Source organism: Archocentrus centrarchus, chromosome 12, assembly GCF_007364275.1.
Source record: "Archocentrus centrarchus isolate MPI-CPG fArcCen1 chromosome 12, fArcCen1, whole genome shotgun sequence".
NCBI lineage: Eukaryota > Metazoa > Chordata > Actinopteri > Cichliformes > Cichlidae > Archocentrus > Archocentrus centrarchus.
In genome coordinates this window covers 2,563,696-2,577,007 of record NC_044357.1, presented here as the reverse complement: position 1 = coordinate 2,577,007, position 13,312 = coordinate 2,563,696, and the positions used below count along the sequence as shown (strand labels likewise).

Genomic DNA, 13,312 nt, shown 5'->3' with positions numbered 1-13,312 from the left:
TTACAGTAATATCACTTACAATTGATCATGGGTGAAGAAATCTTTGCAGACTTACTTGTTGCAGTGGTCCCACAGTACCACAAATTTATTGAGCTCTTTAGAACGACCCATTCTTTCACAAGTGTTTATAAAGGCAGTCTGAATGGGTAGGTGCTTGATTTTATACACTGATGCAGCTATCCAGATAGATAGATAGATCAGGTTATAGAACTAATCATTTTCCTATTGTGGTACTTATTGCACTAATTTTAGCTAATTTCTTCTTTATTACAGTAGTTTTCTACTTGCCTCAATAGGAAGACTACCTCAGTACATTATTTGACCAAACAGAAGGTGTTACTTTTAGCCCTTACTAAGTCTGTCATGAGCTACATTTAGTCTGAGGATGTTTTGTGAATATGGCCCTTGATCTAGCTGACGGAATCTAGCTTCAAGACCTGAAATATTTGTGTTTATATTGTGCTCACGTAGGACCCACTCCTACACCTCGTACATAAAGCCGTGTTTATGTATGAAAACCTGGAGCCAGGCTGGGAACTTGGCAGAAACAGAGTGGCCTTTCACAGTGTGCAGAAGGTGGTTCTTGGGTTGGTTTACAGCAGACTAACAGCGTTTTTTTTTTTTTTTTGGCCCAACCCTCTGGCTCCTGTCATGCATCCTAATCTGGTTTTTCTGCTTATTTCCAGTACTGACAGGAATATTATCCATCCAGAGGTCTCATCATTAATTTAGGTCCAGTATAATTTTACAATACATACCAAGCTATTGCATTATAATCATGTAAACAACCAAGGCTTCATTCACTTTCACATTCCTTTCTCTTTTTTGCTCTTCTGAGCAAAAAAAAAAAAAAAAGGATTGTAACACAGTTATTAAAATATTATTGTGCCCATCCATCCTTGTTTGTCCTGTCAGCTTAATATATGCAGAATTTAAATTTTTCCAACATATGCAAATTGCAAAAATGTGTTTTTCTCTGCGAGGTTCTTTGACTGGTGAAGAAAAGCGCACCGCTGCATCAAAACATGTTCCATGGAAATAAATTCTCCTTTGAGAAAACATCTTGGTAGTGTTACACAACCATTGTCATCACTGTTTTGTGAGAACTGTAATCAATGGCAGCAGTATTTGTTTTCTTCTTATACACACTCGGTGATGCGAGGCTTATTCGCGGAAGCCATACAGAGAGTGGGAGAGAGAGAGAGAGAGCATATGGCACATAACCGCTGGATAGGTGGGAATAAATAAGGAGGGCGGTAATATAATACTCGGAGTTTTGTGCAAATGACACACAGCCCGAGAGACAATGACAAGCAGTTTTATTCTATAGTAAAAAAGGTTCTCTCTTATTCTTTAAACATTTTTTGTTTGATTATATTTATGCTTTGTTACTTTTACAATGTAAATAATTACATCGGTGTTCATCTCTCAGCTTAACCTCAGGTCGTTACACCTATAGACCTAAGTGCCTTGCCTGTACTCTTTACATTATTAATGTGCAATTATATAAAAATGAATCAGTGGTGGAGAGGCTTCTTTTCATCTAATATCAGGATCTATTTACCCGAGAACAATGGAGCAATTCTTCTTGTTAAATTACGAGTTTTTCTTCAACTATCTAATCAAATAAAGATACCAAACAAGTGCCAATGGCGGAACAAGCTGCTTGGCATTGGCAGAGATTTGGCAAGTTTTTTATGGGCGCAACCATTTAAGGGGAATTAAAGAGGATTTACAACGCTATATAAATCTATTGCCAAGAAGGGTTGTTACAACAAAGAAATAACCGACCAAACACAAGCTTATTCTAACGGCCCCCACTGTGAGGATGGGCTACCTGTGCAGGAAGAAGTCGCTTTAAGCTCATTTCCTGCTTTTTTCTCCTCTTTCAGTAAGGTTACTGTCTACAGGAACATTTGTTCAAACCAGTAATAACATGCAGAACACTGTTTTTTTTTTTTTTTTTTTTTCCCTCTCCCCTATCTGTAATTAGTTTCCTGAATCCCCCAGTCTTTCCGGGTATATCTCTCAGCATCGCTGTCCTTTGGTCCTCAGCGCGACACTACTCGTGCTGATTATGCAAGCACGTTGCGCTTCTTGTAACGCATTTCTCCTCTCAGTAACAGCGTGCTAACGTCAGTTTTTTGTTTGTTTTTTCCCCCAAGTTTATGTTGTCAACAGAAGTCGCAGCCACGGAGCGTAAAAAGTGGAAGGTCAGGGAGGATGACCGTGCACGCTTATTTTTAAGTTCCTCGGTAAGTTTTTCACGGTTCCGGATCATTTGTGTAGGAAGAAGTTTTATTGTCGGAGTAGCGAAGAACAAACGTGTGAACTGAAACAAAGTTTTCACAACTTTCAGGGTGCTTGAAAAAACGGCTTGTCAGGCTTTTAGAGACCGGCACCAGCGTGCGGAGCCAGGTGAGTGTTTCTCACAGCACGGACTGTTTCACGTGTCCTACTTCCTAGATGAACTATGCAGACTAGGTGACAATATAGGCTATATACATTCTATGGTGTCCGCTTCTTTTTCTTCTTTTTTATGTTTTTTGTAGATGGTAGTTGCATTGATAGTCTTTGACCAACATTAAATAAATTGTATAGGTATCTGGCAAAAAAAAAGAAACAAAATGATACTGATATAATTAGAAAGCTCTTAAAAGGCCTTTCTAATGATACCGAGATCACTTATCTGTGACAAATAAGAATGTTAAAGCAACCCTAACCCAGGTGGACCTGACCCACGACTGGTTCAAAAATGCTTGACTGGTAACCGATAGAATTTGTTCAAAATTGGCACAAATACTGTTCACAACAGAAAGAATATTGCATCAAAATATGAAGTCATATATTACTCACATTTCTAAGCTACTTAGTGAAATACGAGGCTCTTTGCCAAGAGCTGGGCCGTAATAGGGGGACTGCCACATACTTAGATTCAGTGATTGTACCAGTGGGAGGAAATCAATAGATGTGATATTACCCACAATGATTGTTTGTTATCTGTGTGCCATGTGGGCACACATCCAATCTGTGGGAGCCAGATTTCTGGCTGGGTTTGTAGGTGATCAAATACTTACTTCACTCAATAACATGCAAATCAATTTAGAACTTTTATGTAATGTTTTTTTTTTTTCCCTGGATTTTTAGCAGATATTCTTTCTTTCGCTTTTAAAATGAAACTCCCATAAAAATTCAAGACTGGTCATTTCTTTGTGAGCCCACTGTAACCCCATGAAAACATCGGGACTGAAAAACACATTTAAGCTTTGTTTCTTTTGGACACTTCTCATAGTATGAAGGCAGAATTTTGCAATTTTGCAATAAATGAGCTGACTCTGAGGGGGTCAGGGGAGAGACACTGATTTTCCATGAAACTATAACTATTATTTAGGGTGCAGGTTAGGTGTTTATGTAGAATAAAAATCAATTTTTTGGTTTATGTTCTGTCATATTGCATTTTCTCTCTCTACAGAATGAATATAAGATGTTTATCACTGCAACTAAGAGGAAAACAGTTCCTTCCTTCTCTGCTGTCACTGCTGACTATATGTGGCCTACTGGTCTATGTCAAGCTTGGCTACATCACCGAATCAGATATGCAAATACATTCAAGCAGTCAGACTATTCACAGGTACAGCATTGACTGCTCAGCCATATATGACATGGACCCAGTGGAGGTGGGAAAAGCTCTGAAAATCAGAAAACAAAACCTTGTGGAGATAAAAGATGAAAATCTAACTTATCTCGTATCTAATTGTACTTTGTACACCAAGTACAGAGGTTATGATGACGTGTGTGTCACAGAAGAGGAGAAAGACTTTCCTATTGCTTATTCTTTGGTTGTGCATAAATCTGCCTGGATGGTAGAGAGACTCATCAAATCACTGTACTCACCCAGTAATATCTACTGTATTCACTATGATCAAAAGTCCTCTGCTGAGTTCATCTCAGCCATGGAGGGTTTGGCCCAATGTTTGCCCAATGTCTTCATCGCCAGCAAGCGAGAAACTGTCTATTATGCAAGCATTAGCCGACTAAAGGCTGATCTCAACTGTCTGTCTGACCTTTTGAGGTCAGAAGTCAAATGGAAGTATGTCATCAACCTCTGTGGCCAAGACTTTCCCCTCAAGTCCAATATGGAGCTGGTGTCAGAACTAAAGAAGCTAAATGGCAGGAACATGTTAGAGACAAGCCGGCCCACAGCTATTAAGAAACAAAGGTTCACTTTTCACCACGAGCTGAACGATGCCAGCTTTGACTATCAAAAAGTGCCGGTGAAAACGTGGAAGACAAAGACCTCGCCACCGCACGATATCGAGGTATTCTCTGGTAATGCCTACTTTGTACTGTCCAGGGACTTCATCGAGCATTTGGATAAATCTGCTGTAGTGAAAGATTTTTTGGCCTGGTCAGAGGACACCTACTCCCCAGATGAACACTTTTGGGCCACACTTGTGCGACTGCCCGGCATCCCTGGAGAGGTACCTAGATCTGAGCCTGATATCACAGACCTGATGAGTAAAACCAGGCTAGTGAAGTGGCAGTACCTGGAGGGGAACCTGTACCCACCGTGCACAGGGGCACATGTTCGCAGTGTTTGTATTTATGGTACTGCAGAAATGAATTGGTTGCTGAATTATGGCCACTGGTTTGCCAATAAGTTTGACCCCAAAGTGGATCCTGTGGTCATTCAGTGCCTTGAAGAGAAGTTGAAGGAAAAGCAGAAGTCATTCCAGTCAGTGGCTCCTTGTCATAAAGGTTAACTGAAAGCTAAAATTAGCATGGGATTAATCAGGTATAAATGTTTTTTTTAATCATTTCTGTTTTCGAATTTGCTGCTATCTGTTATAGTTAGTTATCTTTGGAGTTACAAATCAAGATGAAGTTATCACGGGTTATAAGTAATGGTGAAAGGCCTTTTAGAAACCAAAAATGTAAATGTAAGTGGAAAAATAATATGCAGATTTAAGATATGAAAATTGCATTTGGGCCACTCCACATTAAACTGTACCCGTGTGAAATTTCAAAGAGCAGCACAATTTTTTCCATACTTTGCTCTGACGTCCTAGTTGCATCCACGCAGCTACGTCAGGTTCAGCTGACATTTTATAGAGCTGCCAATATGTTGAAGTGACTTGAATTATCTTTTGTTACTAATGTGTCATTTGGGGATAAACCTTTCCAGCTATAATGATTAGTCCATTATTTATCACCTGTTTGTACAGTTTTGTGTGGAGTGATGCATTTACAGCTCTGTGGAATCAGCACTGTCCTAGTTAAAGGAAAGGCCTCTCTGAGGTGCATTCTCGTGCATAGAGTTGTGTGTCAATAATTTTGATAACTTTGAGTTTATATGTTTAGGCTTTAAGAGATTTGTCTCTTTCTATCTTCAATGCAAAGTCCGATTTAAAAAAAAAAAAAAATTCCAAGAGCAACACATCGTTCCAGAAAGTCTTCTGTGACTGATTGCAAAGTTTACGCTGGCATCTAAAATGTTCTGATACTGAAAGAAAACATATTTTCTTACTCGGTGTAGGGGGAAAAAACAGGTATTTGTCTGAATGACTCTTTAATAACAGGTAATTAGACTGTAATGAGTGCTTACATTTAAGACCTAACTTGCTCTTACCTGTTTCTGACTATTTCCAGTTCCTCTGATACCTTTTTTTAAGATTTGGTTCATTAAATATCCAAATGCAGAACACAGTTATCTAACCTCAATTTCACTTTTTTATTGTGGTCATGTTAATCAAATTTCTTTTTCCAAAGGTGAGTTGATTCAGCTTGGATGGGCGAGACAGAGGGAACATGTAGCTCAGGTTTTCCCATGTCATCCAGTTCCTCAGGTTGGGTAGGATATTATGTAAAACAAACCCATACACAATCACAGAACTTATCTGTATGTAAAATTCATACTGGTGGATGGATACAAGCTGTTCACACTTCAGCAAAGGATTCATTTCTAGTATTTATGCAAAGGAGTGTTAAATCAAACTTGGATCAGCTGCAAACTTTACATGACTGGCTTCATCAGGTGAAGGCAAAAAAAGGAAGTAAATACAGGAAGTACCTGTGGGGAAAATGATCCTACTGCTCATTTGATTTTTACTAAAGACTTTCAACACGAGTTTCCAATCTCAGTTGCTTGAACTGAATTGAGTTGAATACAAGAAAATGGTAATTTAGCACACTGTGGTCCTCAAAGTGAAAAAGGACAATGCAGAGTTTTAGGCCCCCAAAACGAGAGTGACCACATCTGTCTCTTATCTAGTCTATACTCTCAGTACACCTTCCCTTTTTGGCTTAACTGCTTTCAGATCTTCTCTCTCTTATTGGTCTGTTCATTTGGTGTCAGGCTGACAGACAAGAACACTGGATGCATTTCGAACACAGGGGAGCGCAATTGCACAGCAATTCATGATCCACAAGGATGTTACAAACAGGAAATCTCAAGAGTATCGTGTTTATCTGAGCTCCATTTAAATGTTTTACGAATGTCAGCAGTGGAGAAACAGTAAATTACTGCAGCTACTGTAACTGAGCAGAACAATAGCAGGAAAAATGTGGCTCACATAAATAAACCATGGCTATTTAGACTCATAATTAGCACTGAGCCAAGAGACTCCAATTGTGAAGCTCTTGTCCTTGAGGACATAAACAGCACAACAGTGAATTGCATTGTTCTGGCAGGACTGCTATCTTTTGCATCCTCTGTCTCTTTCATTCTTTCAATTCTCAGGTGGAGTTGGGCAGGCTTTGGTGCCTTGCCCCGCCCTTGGGTGGGGTACCCCTGACTGAGTTTCAGCCAGCACACCTGTTTGCCATTATCTCATCACTTAAGGGGATAAAAGGGTCAGCAGAAACCGCACTCCTTGCCGGATCATTGTCACCCTTGTGATGGTAATCAAGCGCTCGATGTGAGCGTTTTTGGCTTGTGCCTTCTGTTACCTGACCTTGTTCCATGCGTCGGTGTGTGCACCTTGGCTAGCCTTGAGTTACATGCAAATAATAATGGGCAAGGTGCGGCTTCGCGTAACAATGACACGTCTGAAACAGTCGTGCAAGAATTGGGTCGAAGTTTTGAAAAAAATCTAACTCCCAACTCCACATGAGGAGGCAAAAATCTCCACAGCCAAAATACTCTACTGCATTGATAGTCACCAGTCCTCTCATCTTTGGCAGGTCTCCAGTGTCCCCCAGCTGGGTCCCTGTGCAGAAAACTTACTTATGTGAGTTGAACACACCTGCCTCCCTCAAAGCCTCCTGTAAAGCCCTTAAAACTTGCATTGCTCTCGTGTGGCCTGCTATTGAGTCTGACTGTTTCTGTACTTATGACATGAACAGGCTGTAACCAAAACAGGAAATAACACTGGATTTTGAGAGGTTTGGCTGATGGTTAAAGCTAATCAACATCTGTGGGTTTTGTCAGTTGGGGTTTTAGACACTGAAAAGAGCAGTGCAGAAGAAAAACACACAATTTCGAGATAGAAGTGTGAGGACTAAATGAATGTTTCCAATGCACTGAGGTGCTGACTCAGGCACTCAATAAAATACGCACGTCAAACATAACTTCACAGAAGTAGTGAGTGTCAATAAGAGAGTCTGTCCACCCTTCTACTAGCTTACACACAAGGAGTAAGGCAGCACATTTGCATCTAGTTTTTCAGTGTTTTACAGTGTTCTGTGTTTCCTCCTTCTTAACTTTGTATTTTATTTACACAATACTGAGCACTCAAGAGGGTTTATTCTAACTCCAGTAAATTATTTAGCTTATGGGATATTCTGGTTTTTTGAATGAGAATGCTACACCTGTATAGGCCAGAAGGAGTGTCAGGTTTAAGTTTGCTTTCTTCCTGCATGTCTGCTATAACACAGGCCAGTCACAGACACGATCAGCAATGACATCACAACCACCTGCCTGCTATTGTGGAAGTTGACCTGTTGGGGCAATAAACTCTACAATGCCTTGCGGTGTCTGGCACCAGGTCACTGGGAGTAAGTCCTTGGGAGCTAGGAGCTGTTGAAGAGTGCCACAGACATGCAAGGGTGTGCGAATCTGAAACAGTGATCATAATCTCAATGCAATGCATAGAGCCAAGCAGAAACACAGAGATGGAGCAACTGAGTAAAAGACTAAAGGGCAAACTAGAAGGCAGAAAATGACAAGCAGGCAATTCTCATTCGCAGGAATAGGCATCATTTTTGAGCATGGCATTCAATTTTCCCTGATGGTGCAGACTTGATTCATACTGAGCCATCAAAAATACCAGTAAAAAGAGATCTAGTTTTTCACTTTTGGCCAGCAGTAGTTTTTAATAATTAACCATTACTCTACTGTGATTAGACCAAGTACTAATCTAATTACTCAAGATAAAACAGCTCAAGTGGGCTTCTTTGTTTTGCTACCTGTTTGTAGTCACCTTTTACTAAATGAAAACATTCACAGCTCCAGCAGAGTAAGCTATCATATTATGCTACTGGTAAATAGGTTTAATCATGCATTCATATAGCATATTTTATTCTGTACACTTTAAGCACTTTATTTAGCTCACATCCATGGCTAATTTAGAGCCCATTCAGTGCTAATTAGCTGAGTTGCATCTTCCACTCTTGCTTCTTGTTGTGACAGTTAAAACTCTGTATAACAAGATCGGTTTGTGAATAGCTGGTAGCTAAAAGTTGATTGTATAAATAAATCTTAGACATCATTAATTATTCTGTTGCCTGCCAAGCTAATGTGCAAACTGACAATCAACAAGCTGCTGACGAGGTTGTTAGCTTGGTTAACTGGAGCAAATGGCCCAAAGCAGGAACTAGAAGGAAGATAAGAGCTAACAACACCTTGAAGGCTTTGTTTGTTTAAAGGTTTGTTTAAGAAAAAAAACATGTTTTTTTTTTTCTTCTTCTTTGTTTCTTTTCTTTTTTGACTCAGCTTGGTCTCAGAGTCTTATGATCATAATCCTAGTTGTGAAACACTTCTGAAGCGTCACAATTTCCATAAGTTGACTGTCTGTCAAAGGTGCTGTGAAAGCTATAAGGCACTATGATTAAACTCATTCCTGCATTTTGCAGAAACAAAACTGGAAAGCAACTGACTTTGTATCTGCATACTTGACAAACTACAATTTTCACAGTTCATCCCTTGTACTGTGCGTGATGTAATATTTCACTTGCAAGCCTCCTCACAGAGATCTGAGGGTGTGACTCCTGTAGAGCCTTGCTGAGGTGACCCCTTCGGTCTACATAACCTTTTTACGCAGGAGAAGTCATAAAGTGAATATTATACTACAATATATAACTATAGAAGGTGATGCACACGATCGTGTAAGTGGTGACTGAAGGGGTCAGTGCACTTAATCTGGCACATCTCATGTAACTACTTCAGCATTTGCCCCTCATGACTAAAGCCTAGTGCACTCATCTCAGGAGCTGAAGTCTCAAAACATTTATCAGTATATCCCAGAAATATCTTGATTTTTCTCTATATTTCTGGTAAAACTTGCTGCTAATTTTAACTTTCTCAGTAACTATACTGCATGTCCTCAGTTTCATTTCACATGGTGATGTGCACATTTTAGCTTCCTGTGGGCTGGATGTTTTAAGTGGCATTTCCTGTTTCATTTGTCATTGTTCCTTATGAGTATTTTTTCTGAGTATTAGCATTTTTTTTGGGGGGGGGGGGGGGGTATCTGTTTAAAAAGTGTGGTGTCTGGTGTGTCATCACTTACACAAATCCAGCTGCTAAGGTTTTTGCACAGAGAGACAGTGGGAGTGTTCAGGAAAAGGTCACAGCAAAAGCCTTAAATAGGACATGGAACTGTAGCTCCTCACTTACCACATATCTGAGAGGTGTCTGGTTTCTGCACGGGCTGCTTTGCTCTGTTTTTAACGGAAGACTAATGTAAAGGTTTATTCTGCAAAGAGTGAAGAACCCACAGACACGATGGGACAGATAAGGACAGCTTAGTTTGCTTCCTGGGTATAAAATGGCTGCACAGTGTTGTCCTATTTGAGAAATATAAACACAGTTTTGTTTGTGTGCACATTGGTGCTGCATCTTGGACCCATTAGCTGCACTGTTAAGTCATCCAGAGAAACCCCTTGACCGCTGCTCAAGAGGATGAACTCTTTTAATGGAAATAACTTTTAGGCCCCAGTGACACATTTCCTAACAAGCCTTACGGTTCAGCCTTGAAAATAAGTTTGACTTCTCAGTTTTACTTACACATTTGGATTAAACTGCATTGTAAAATGCAAATAATGTAAATGAAAAGAGATTTCAAGGATCTGAAAACAGCACACAGAAAATGGGTCCTGTGCTAAAACAGAGATGTATTTCTTTTTAGGAAAAGATGAGCTCATCTTGAATTTGATGCCAGCAACATGTGAGAGAACTGAGGAGACCTGCAAGTAAAACATTTTTTAACTGTCGCTATGTGCAGCGTGGTCCTCAGCAGCGCCACATATTTCTTGATAAAAACTTTTCCCTCTTTTCATTTTTCATGTTAATATCTGCATCTTATGTGTGTCCCAAAAGGGACCTTTAAAACACAGCAACACCCTTTTCAGTAATTGAAACTCTTAAAGCTTTTAGTTCAAATGCCACATAAGCAAGTATTTGCTCATCCTCAGCATTAAAAACCATGTATAATTGACTTTTGGTGGCTGAGTAACAAAATAAATACACACAGGCTGAACGCTATCTCTTTCAGTGTTTTGTGTTCAGCCTGGAGTGTACACAACTCTCCACACATCACACGCAGAGCTTCTCTTTATGATAATGATAAAGTGTTATTTTGTCTGAGTGTATAAGAAACCCACTGAAGACATAGGATTTCACTTTAAGGGGCTATTTAGGAGGTCTTCTGTTAATGCAGTATTGAGTTATTTTAATTCAGTGATGCACCCTTATAAATATAAATTCTTGTCACAGTTCATTTCCTCTGGTGAAGTGCACTGCTGCATTACTTTACATACCGTCGTAGCAGTTTGAGTAGAAAGGTAGTATGTAAGTACCATACATACAGCACAGTGGCTGCCCTGTTTGCCTGCTTGTGATAGGAGGTCAATATTCTCTGAATTAAACAAACTTTTTTTAATTTGACCAGTTTAACAAATGTCATTTTTGTAATGTAATATTTTGTAATATTATGATAGGAATATATTTATGACTATTTCATTTCCTTGTTGTAGGAACTCAACTCACAAACAAACTGCTTTGCTAAACGTTCCGTTCAGCTTTGAATAGTTTTGCCTTAAGCTGAGTAGTTAAACCGGTTCATCAACCGCTTTGTCAGATTTTGAAAGCCAAAACAATGAGCCTTCAACATGAACTTCTTCAAGTTCAGCAAATTGATTGAATTAAAAGGTTATTCATTACTGAATTAAATGTCTTATTTTCAAAAATGTAACTCAGGTCATTTTTTTTTTTTTTTGTTTAACTTATTTTGGTTTATCGCCATGTCTATCTTTGTCCTCCAGTACAACACCTGCTCAGCACCGAGCAGCAGACAGACATTGTGAGACCTCACAGCTAGTGAACACTGACTCGTAAGGAGCCAGAAATTTCTCTCAGGAGTCAGTCAAGACTAAACTGGAGCTAAAAGAAGAGCAAACATCACTTAATGCTCAGCTTATGATGCGGATTTCCAGTGCATTGTTTATATTATTGGATTCTACTAGAACAGCTACAGTTAAATATAATCCTTGTGAATTTTGTGTATTAGGCCTTTGTGCGGGCTGTCATTTTATCCTTTGTCTGGAACAAGCTGAAACAAGCAAACGTTTATCTGATTGGCTGTTCTTTATCAAAAGAATGTTTGAAAGTCAGGTGGGTGGGGGTTTGTGCGCTCACAGTGTTATTTGCCAGAAATGACTCTTAGGGATAGATATCACCAATACATCCTGCTTAATATCAATATCAAAACTGAGGCTGGAATAACCAGAATGAAACAGACTGTTTAGAGCAGACTGAAGCCTGAGCTTTTGGCTCATATGGATTACTTACACATGCTAACCTCATTGCTATGTCTCCTTTAATGTCACACTATATACTATATATCTACATTAAGAAGTAATCTCTCGTCACCTTTTATTTTCATACACCTCCATTCAAAAATTGTGCAGCATTGCCGTCACCTTTCCCTGCCTCTGTCAACATAACCTTGGTTTTGTTCACACGGCTGACTACCAGACAGACATTAGTTTATATAGTCTTCCAGGGAGGGAGCCTAACTTTACAGGCCTTAATTAAAACCAAACTGAGTGGGAGTTGGTGACTCCTCATTGAGGTGTCCTTTGTCATCTGCCTGTTCTGCAGACACACAGCCAGAGAAGACATCTGCCTATACGCTAGATTGGTCACAGGCATTGCTCTGAGAGCTGCACTTCCCTAAAGGAAGCATGAGAATCACCTTACACAGGGAACAGGTGTGGGATTAGAGGTGATTTGATCCGCTGAGTATTTAAGATATTTCTGTTTGTTCATTTCATGGTTTTTAAGCAGCCACGAATCATTTATTTCAAATCATTTTCACACTATTTTATGCATATTTGCAAAAATTCCCTTCGGCTTATGATGTTGCATTACTAAAGGCAAAAAGATGATGATAAACCTTTTAAAAAATGGCTCACCAGTGTTCAAAGGGCACATGTTCTGCACATTTCCAGCTCCACAATTTTATTCTTGGATTCTACATGAGTAGATTTGAATGATTTTGCAGTTGAAATCAGTTTTTATCCTGTAATGATTTCTGAAAGCCACAACTGTTCAGCTGACATGACCATATCAGTGATATCCCTTTATGACATCATAAAGATCCAAGATTAGAAAAAAAAAAAAAAAAACAGAACGCTTAGAACAGCCGGAAGCCTGAGATTTTGACTTACACAGATTACTTGTAAACTGACCTCATTATTTGAAACTTTGGTCATGTTTAATATGAACCATCCACTAACAGAAAAGCACAAGAGGTGCACATTAATAAGGCTGATTTCATGTCCTGAGTTCTTTTAACCTGCTTAAACTTTTTTCTTTTACTCTGCAGAGGCCCAGTGCCCGGTTTAAATTATGTTCTGACTCATAATTACACCCTGCAGTGGGTCTCAGTCTTAAAAGTGCTCTAGAATGCACTTCGAAAGCCAAAATAAATTGCTTGAAAATGCTTCAGTGAATATGTAAGGCACTATTTAAAGCAGCAAAGTTTAGCCTGAACCCATGCAAGTAAAAAAATAGGGTCTGTTCTTTGAACGATTCAAATACTGATTAAAGGTATGTTAATCTGTCTGTCTGTAGATAGATAGATAGATAGAT

At 39.3% G+C, this 13,312-nt stretch overlaps 1 protein-coding gene across 2 annotated transcripts; it reads left to right on the top strand.

Annotated features, from left to right (window-relative positions):
- The first annotated feature begins 2,094 nt into the window (after positions 1-2,094).
- Positions 2,095-5,651, top strand: LOC115789537 (beta-1,3-galactosyl-O-glycosyl-glycoprotein beta-1,6-N-acetylglucosaminyltransferase 4-like). Of its 2 annotated transcripts, XM_030742993.1 has the most exons (3): positions 2,114-2,255; positions 2,360-2,418; positions 3,473-5,651. In XM_030742993.1, the coding sequence occupies exon 3, from the start codon at positions 3,474-3,476 to the stop codon at positions 4,761-4,763; it is 1,290 nt and encodes a 429-aa protein (XP_030598853.1). In that variant the 5' UTR covers positions 2,114-2,255; positions 2,360-2,418; position 3,473; the 3' UTR covers positions 4,764-5,651. The 2 variants fall into 2 exon arrangements, with proteins under 2 accessions (XP_030598854.1, XP_030598853.1); XM_030742994.1 differs by having other exon boundaries at positions 2,095-2,418.
- Positions 5,652-13,312: the final 7,661 nt, after the last annotated feature.

Excerpts from the sequence above, each read along its gene's own strand:
- LOC115789537 (XM_030742994.1), top strand. The coding sequence starts at position 3,474 with ATGAATATAAGATGTTTATCACTGCAACTAAGAGGAAAACAGTTCCTT.